The sequence below is a fragment of the Elephantulus edwardii genome, unplaced genomic scaffold (assembly GCF_000299155.1).
Source record: "Elephantulus edwardii isolate Elephantulus edwardi_28Jun2011 unplaced genomic scaffold, EleEdw1.0 scaffold00154, whole genome shotgun sequence".
Lineage (NCBI taxonomy): Eukaryota > Metazoa > Chordata > Mammalia > Macroscelidea > Macroscelididae > Elephantulus > Elephantulus edwardii.
Window position 1 is genome coordinate 6961111 of NW_006399904.1, and position 8829 is coordinate 6969939.

The 8829-nt window shown below is 36.3% G+C and overlaps 1 protein-coding gene across 2 annotated transcripts in view; it reads right to left on the minus strand.

Annotated features, from left to right (window-relative positions):
* ANGPT2 (angiopoietin 2) overlaps nucleotides 1-8829 on the minus strand; it is a 79426-nt gene that overhangs the window by 25643 nt on the left and 44954 nt on the right. For both annotated transcript variants that reach the window (XM_006895019.1, XM_006895020.1), the window contains one exon: nucleotides 1499-1731. In XM_006895019.1, the coding sequence (XP_006895081.1) occupies nucleotides 1499-1731 (233 nt within the window). The remainder of the gene's footprint in view (nucleotides 1-1498; nucleotides 1732-8829) is intronic.

Consider the following 8829-nt stretch of genomic DNA (forward strand, 5'->3'; position numbering starts at 1 on the left):
TCTAATACGTCATTTAACATCAAATTATGATTTTTTTCTTCTTATTTCAGTTTATACTGTGTTTTTATTAAAATTAAAAATGTAAAAGAGTGAAATAACTGCACAACTTAATGAAAACATATGAACAACATATTTCTTATGGAAGTAAAGAGTATTCCAGCATAACTAATATGCAAAATATATCTTTGTCCAGAGAATTCGACTTAAATGGAAATTTTTACATAAAGCATAGTATGAGATTGATTCAGTTTGTATTTTTAAAAGCAAAAATGCTATAACAAATGTATGCACATCTCATTTACATCTCAACGTATCCCTCCTTTAATATGTAAGAGAAGTTTAAAATAATAATGAAGAAGGAAATATATTTTAGGTTATGTGGATTGAAGGAGACTAATACTTATTAAATGCCAGTTGTCTGCTATTCCCTTGCAACTATTAATCCATTTGATAATCACAACAGTGTGTGAATCTAGTATTATTTTTGCACACTTAAAAAGAATCTAAGTCCCATTCAATACAGTAGCTTGCCCAGCCTCTATGCATCATGGACGTGAATGTAGGCCGTGTCTTAAGTTGGCTCTTTCCTGCTCGTGTATCACAAGTATTTTGGGGGTAGCTTACTATACAATAGTTAAGTAAAATAAATACATATAAACTAATACAAATAAATAATTTACTTAAATATGAAAATAAAAATAAGACATGTATCCTTGACAATGTTAGAACCTTCTAAGATTGTTTTCTTTTTATTTCCCTTCCCTTCCTCTTCCTCTTTTTCTTTATTTTTTTATAGGTTCATTTTGAGACACTGTTTGGTTTTATATCAAATACAGGTAGTCCCTTGATAAAGAATATCTGTATTACACATATCTTGTAATTTTGGACCAATCCTTTAAAAATTGATTATATTAAAATGTATCAAAACTATTATTATTATGTTAAATATATTTTAGTGTATCTAGGAATATAGTGTTTTTCATTGTATATACTGTATAGTAAGAGAAATACTGATATGAACTACATCTAACTAACTCTTCCAACTTATGTACAAATTTGATATAATGACAGATTTAGAAAGGAAACTTGTTTCTAACCCAGGGACTACCCGAATGTAAAAAATAATAGGGCATTTTCTCAAAGATGATAGAGTTTTTAGTATTCTGTGAGTTTTACAGACCAGTGGTTATTTAAACTGGGGCAAAAATGTGAAATTTTTTTCCAGTAGGTTTTTCTTTTTAATTTTATTTTATTAATTTTAATGAATGTTTACAGAGATTTTTGGATTTCCATTCATTCATTGTTGTGTTTTTCTCCCTGCCCACCCCTCCCCCCGCCCAGTTCATTCTTCTCTTTGAAAAGTGAATGAAAAATTCTTTCATTGGTATACAATCCCCTCCACCTTCTCACCCCTCCTGCCCCCACTCCACTATGCAACCTTCGTTCTGGACTCTTGTCATAACCATAATACTCAATCATATATCATTTTTTTACTTACAGTTTGATGGTGACATCAGTGACAATAAACTATGAACTGTCTCCATCAGATCATTTTGCTGCTTTTGAAGAACTGAATTATTTGCACTGGCTGTCACAAGTTGTTTTTCTAGCTCTTCAATAATGGAGTTTTGCTTGGATACTAACACTTGGAGCTGATCTTTTTCTTCTTTTATTGATTTTAGTTGAACCACATGCTTGTCTTCCATATCTAGGACTTTCTTCTCTAGGAAACTGGTAAAGGAAAATAATTGTTAGTAAAATGATTCCTATGAAAGTAAAGTACCACATAGAAATTTAGTCACAATTCTAGTGAACTGATTTATATTGATTCAGGCTTCTGTTCCTCCTGTGCCCTCTTTTAAGATATTATAAAAGTTATAAATAAGGTAACAGCATGCTGTCATAGATGTAAAGAAAATCAAACTTGCTGAAGAGATTATAAGTACATATATGCTTATGTGTTTTGCACACATATATGCATGCATATACACACACACAGCATCACAAGGAAAAAATATTTCTGAATTGTCAGTCTAAAGTGTCACATGAGTGCTATCAGAAATAAGAGTGATATTTATTTTAAGTTGTAGTGCTTACTAAGTACTGTTTTTGAAAAGAGATTATGTGGGTTAGGCAGAGCCTTTGGTAGTATTTAATTATATGCATATTAATATTCTTCATAAAAAATAAGATCAGATAATGTCTTAATTTTGTGTGATAAATATTGCTTTGTGATTAAGGAAGCTACTTTGTCTGTGTTCAGATCTTGGCTTACTAGCCCTGCGGCTGGGTAAATTTCCTCCTTTGTGAAATGGAAATAATAGTACCTACCTGTGGGGTTGGTCTGAGGAGTAAAAACGTTAATAAATGTTTATATTTAGACTAGTTCTAATGACACAGTTATCAGTAAAGTGTTATTATTCTTGATTCTTGTTACCAACTAGGAAACTGCCACCTAATGATTCAATTCCACTAAAAGTAACCCTACAAGTCAGAGTGGAATTGCCCCATAGAGTTCCCATGGTTCTAAATCCTTACAGAACCTGACTGCTACAATTTCCTACCCCAGAGAGAATTGTGTGCTTGAAACGCCGACCTGTTGATAACAGTTGCACATCCTAACTGTTGCACTTTTAGAGTTCCTAAATGAAACCTCTTAGCAAGGAATCACATGTCTAAAGTAACTCACAGCAAGTGGCAGAGGCGATTCAAACTCAGATCTTCCTGACTCTAAAATCTAACCTTATCTTTTAATTCAACCTTTTTTTTCTTCACTCTTAAATGTAACCTGCATTGTCATATGCTTGCTACTAAATAGGTAAAATGTGAGCTAGCCCCCTTTAAATATTATTTTGACTTAGCTGATAAAACTTACACAGTGCAATTTTAAAAGTATTTGTTAGTGGTGATATAGTTTGTAGTTGCAATTTATAAAGATAATTTAGTGTAAATATGTTCCATTAAAAGTATACAAACTTTAGTTGGTTCCTGTTTGCTAAGTTGGAGAGTCTATGCCAAACACTTAAAAGAATCTGAACTGCTTCCCAGGAATAAACTCAAAGCTATACATGGTAAATATGCTTGACAGACTTTTTAAAATAGAAGAGCAAATTTGGATAGTCTGGCATTTGAAAGTAACTCTTACTTTCTCTCTTTAATCACTAAATTGTCCAGCACATAAAAGACTTTCTATGATAACTTAAAAAAAAAAAAAGCAACAAAAATCCCTTCAGAATCTTCACTGTTTGTATAAGACTAGTAAATAAAGCCTTAAAATGTAGAAACAAAAATAGCTAAGTAGTGAACCAGATGTCAGATCCTGTCTCTGTTATTTTTCTTCTTGTCAAAAGTTTCGTAGAAATGCCTCCAGCTAAATATAGTTTCATATTTACATATAACTCTATATATAACATAGCGTTAGGGAACTCTGGTGATGTAGTCTGTAGGGAGTTGTATTGTTAATCCAAAGGCAGCACCTCTCTGGAGGATTGAATCCACCAGTGACTCCGAGAAAGAAAGATGGACAGTCTCCTCCCATGTAATTTACAGTGTCAGAAAACCCTCTTGAGGATCAGTTATGAATCTATTCTGTCTCAATGCAAATGAGTTTGAATTTTGAGTAAATAAAGTTTTAAAGAAAGAAGTCATCATAGCTCTTCTTTAAAGTCATCTATAAGTTTTTCTGTAGTTAGTAATGAATTATATCAGTGATGGCATTTTCCTCTTTCAAAGTTCTTTTCAGGCCATGAATAAAGAGCCCTAATAGTACAGTAGGTTAAGTATTGGGCTGCAACCAGTAGGTTGGTGGTTCAAAGCCACCCAGCCATTCCATGGAGGTAAAGGAGACAGGATGCTCCTCTAAAGCCTCAGAAACCAAATGGAGCAGTTCGATTCTGATTAATGGGTCATAGTGAATGGGAACTGGCTCAGTGGTTTGGGTTTTTTTGTTTTGTTAGTTTTATCTTTAACAAAGAGAAAAAGTTCTACCAACTGCTTTCAGGACAGCAGCCTTGAAAGGTGCACTTCTGCTCATCACGTGGGGTCACTGTAAGAATCTAATCAATGCCTCCAAACAAGAGAAACTTGGACATTGTTAGCCTTGCAGAGATTGTTGTTGTTGTTGCTGTTGTTTGATGCCATTGAGTCGTAGACGACTCATAGCGACCCTATGAACGAACGGCCTGAGCACTGTTTCGTACATAGAGTTTCCAGAGGCAAGCCATTTCAGAAGTGGATGTCGCTCCTGCTTCCAGTTGCAGAGATTAGGAACTAGTAAATATAACTCATAAGCCATTAGAATTTTTTTCTTTTTTGAATCTTTTTTTAATTAATTTTAATGAAAATTTAGAGACTTTGGGTTTCCATTCATTCATTGCTGCACTTTTCTCCCTGCCCACCCCTCCCCACCCCCTACGCTCTTCCCTTTGAAAAGTAAAATTCTTTCATTGTTTTATAATCCATTCCCCCAGGTCCACTGCACTATGCAGCCTTCATTCTGGACTCCTGCCATGAAAAAATACCTAATCACATATCCCTTTTAACCAGTTTTCTCCCTCATCTTTCTCAGACTCCCCCCAACCCCGATGTCAGTCCTGTTTTACAACAGTGGCACCATGCAGTATTTGTCCTTTTGTGACTGAGATATTTCACTCAGCATAAAGTCCTCCAGGGTCACCCATTTTGAATAATATTGCATGAGTTCCTTGTTTTGCAGTACAGTGTAGTATTCCATTGTGTGAATATACCATAGCTTCTCTATCCATTTGTTTGTTGATGGGCACTTAGGTTGTTTCCAACTCCTTGCTATTATTAACAAAGCCATGATGAGCATGGGTGTGCATATATCTGCTTGGGTGGCAGTTATGGTGTCTTTGGGGTATATTCCCTGTAGTGGAATTGCTGGGTCAAATGGTATCTCTATTTGCAACTTTTTGAGAAAGCGCCACACCGCCTTACACAGTGGTTGCACCATTTGACACTTCCACCAACAGTGAATAAGTGTTCCAGTTTCTCCACAACCTCACCAGCATTTGGTGTTTGCTGTTCTGTTAAATTTTGCTATTCTTACTGGGGTGAGATGGTATCTCATAGTTGTTAAGCCATTCGAATTTTATGAATACATCATGAAGACAAATTTTATTTTACCAATTGTTTGGTGAGAAAGCCCTGAATTAGTCATCTGATCTACCATGTATTGTCTGGAGGCTCTTGAATCTTTTTTACTTTCATGGGGCACAAAATATGTTAAATTAGCATCTACATTTCATGGAATGGTAGTAAAATACTACTGAAGATTAGATGTGGACCACATCTAGCCTTTGTTTTTCTTTTCTTGTTGTTGTTAGTTGATTCTTTTAACAGATTTGTTGAATACAAACCACATGCAAAGTGATTTTTGAGATTTTTGGAAAAACGTATGAGATTATTTCATGAATTTGAAGAGGAAATATAGGCAAGAAGGAAATAGGAGCTTAATATTGTGAGTATTATGAGCTCTGTGGTAGAATGGAAATGGTCTAGAATGAAGAATCTCTCCTGCCCTTGGACTCATTATACCTTGGACAAAATATTTCCTTATCAGGATCCCAGATCCATGTACATTTAAAATGAAAGGATTACATTAGATTATTTCTGAAGTCTCTTCTAGGTTGAATAATCTATAAATTTCTTATTGCTCTTTTTAAAATTATTTTTTTCCTAACATTTTGTGACTCTTTAACCCTGTTGTTGTTGTTGGTGTCGTCGTCGTCGCCCTCAGGTACTTTCAAGTTGAGTCAAAGCCACACATAGTGACCCTATGAACAGCAGATCTGATTCCTGTCCTATCTTGTGCCATCCTCATCATATCTGACATACTCAATTATTTGAGCGATATTGTGAAGTTACGGGAGGCTAAATAGACTTATTTATTTGGTGTTATTTCATCTCTTTGTCTTTTCCCTCATTTTTTATTTTCCCTGGAGTGAAAGTTTAAAAACAATTTGGTTTCCATTCAAGCATTCATACACAGTTTATAGCATTAATTATAGTGCCCACCATGTAGTCATACTTTCCCTCCCTCCTTCCCAATAATTCTCATTTCCTTTAATTCTTTTATACTAACCCTTCCTGTATTGAGTGTTTTCTTTTTGAGCAAATGCTGCCCTTTTGACCTCACTTTGTTTTGATGATTCTAAGGAATGAGTGCCTTCATGGTGATATTGGTCATCTTAAAGGCTTGTCTATTGTTTGGTGGAAAATTAAGTCAGAAGGATGAATTTTGGCTCTGATTCCAACGATACCTAAGGGCCATATTGTTGAGAGTTTCAGCAGTCTCTGTTGGACCCGTAAGCCTGGCCTTTTTTATACATTTGAGTTTTGTTCCACATTTTCCCTCACTTTTTTTCCAGGATCTTCTATTGTGATTCCTTTTACCAATGGTAGCTGTGCACCACCTAATTCTTCTGCTCTCATGGTTGTGGAAAATGAGCTTCAAGTGGTCCATTGGTCTGTTGGACTAATTGTTTCTGTATTTCTTTGTTTTTCTTTCCTCTTTTTTTTTTTAGACAAATAGAGATCAGTAGTTTCACCTTAGATGGCTGCTTAAAATCTTTTCAAATTCCAGCTACTACCCAAAGTAGGATGCAGAATATTTTATAGAGTATTGGCTTTGTGGACTACATTATGCCTGTTGAAACTGTTATCTACAAGACTAAGATGTGACCATGATCCCATGGTCTCAGAACCAGCATCGCTTTCCATCAGAGCATTTGTTCATGATTAAGAAGCTTATATAACATTACCCCCTGATAGCTTTGCTGTGTTGTTGTTAGATACCATCAAGCTGACTACAACTTATAGCAAGCCTGTGAACAATAGATCAGATGTGCTCTCCTCTGCAGTACTCAGACCTCTGTCTTACTCAAGCCCATTGTGGTAGTCTGTGTTAGTCCATCTTGGTAAGCGTCTCCCTCTCTTTTGCTGACCTACATTTCCCAGTATGATGTCTCTCTCCAAGCACCGGATCCTATTAATAATATGACCAAAGTAAGTGAAATGAAGTTTTACAATTCTTGCCTCTAAGAGTACCCTGCTTGCACTTACTCCAAGATGGACTTGTTAGTTTTTGTGGCAGTCCATGATATATTCAGTACTCTTGGCTAAAATTCCAATTCAAAGACATCAGTTATTCTTCTGTCATCCCTATTGGTTGTCCAACTTTCAGATGCATAGGAAATAATTGAAACTGCGATGGTTTTGATTAGGCATACCTTAATCTGTAAACTGGCCTTCTTGCTCTTTAGAACTTTGGAGAGATTCTTGATAGCAAATTTTCCCAAGGCAACATGTCTTTTGATTGCTTGATTGCTTTTATCACAAATGTTGATTGTGGATCCAAGTAAAATGGAAGTGCTGACCACTTCATTCTTTTCTTCATCATGATGCTGTCTATTGGTCCAGTGATGAGGTTGTTTGTTTGTTTCTTTGTTTTCTTTTTTTCCTGATGTTAGATGTAATCCATAGTTAAAGCTTTAGTCTTTTATCTTCTTCACCACCAATTTCAAGTCCATTTCACTTTTAGTGAGCAAAGTTCTATCATCTGCATAATGCAGATTGTTGATGAGTCTTCCTCCAATCCTGATACCACATTCCCCTTGATAAAGTCCAGCTTTGCTGATGATTTCTTCTGCATACAAAAGGAATAGGTAGTAAGAAAGGATACAACCCTGACCCATATCTTTCCTGGTTTTAAAACATATATTGTTCATTTGCTTTATTCAAACAACTAACTCTTCTGGGATATGTAACCCTGGTATGTCCACTTGACGTACAGAGGTAACTCGTGGTTGCTGTGAAGCTGAACACTGTGACACTAATGAGTCAAATGTGAGAATGGTTACCCATGATGGACAGTGTTGAGTGGAGCTCCCCGATTAAAACAAGCTTGGAAGCAGGAGTGGCATCCACTTCCATAATGGCTTGCCTCTGGAAACTCTATGAACCTGGAGAAAGGACGAAAGTCATACAGGTGTCCGGGACTTTTGTTCATAGGGTCACTATGAGTCACCTATGACTCCACAGCTTAACAACAACAACAACACCTCTTGACCTAGGTAAAGGTTTCAGATAAGCACAATTAAGTGTTCTGAGATTCACACTCTTCTCAATGTTATCCATAATTTGTTTAGATCCACACAAATGCCTTTGAATAGTAAATAAACAAAGATAAAAATCTTTCTGATATTCTCTGCTTTCAGTCAAGGTCCAGCTCTTGACTGTCTTATATACATGGATTTTTTTTTACTAAAATAAATGCAAATATGATTATCTGCTTTTCCTAAGTTGGTGTTGTTGTTGTTATATGCCGTCGAGTCGTTTGCGACTCATAGCGACCCTATGTACAATAGCCCTAAACCCTGCTCTATCCTGTGCCAATCGCATTGCCTCTGACACACCCATCCCAATTACCCCAGTGACTAAATCAATCCACCTCATAGAGGGTCTGCCCCTCCTGCGCTGTCCCTCTACTCTACCCAGCATGATATCCCTCTCTAAAGACCTGTCTCTCCTTACAACATGTCCAAAGTATGTCAGACAAAGCCCCAGAATCCTTGCCCCCAAGGAGTAGCCTGGTTTAGCCCTCTCTAGGATGAATTTGTTTGTTTTCTTGGCAGTCCATGGTACATTCAGTACTCTTCTCCAACACCACAGCTCAAAGGCATCAATTCTCCTTCTGTCCTCCCTAGTCATTATCCAACTCTCTGATGCATAACAAGTGATTGCAAAAACCATGGCCTGTATCAGGCACACCTTAGTCTCCAGAGAGACACCGCTGCTCTTGAGTACTTT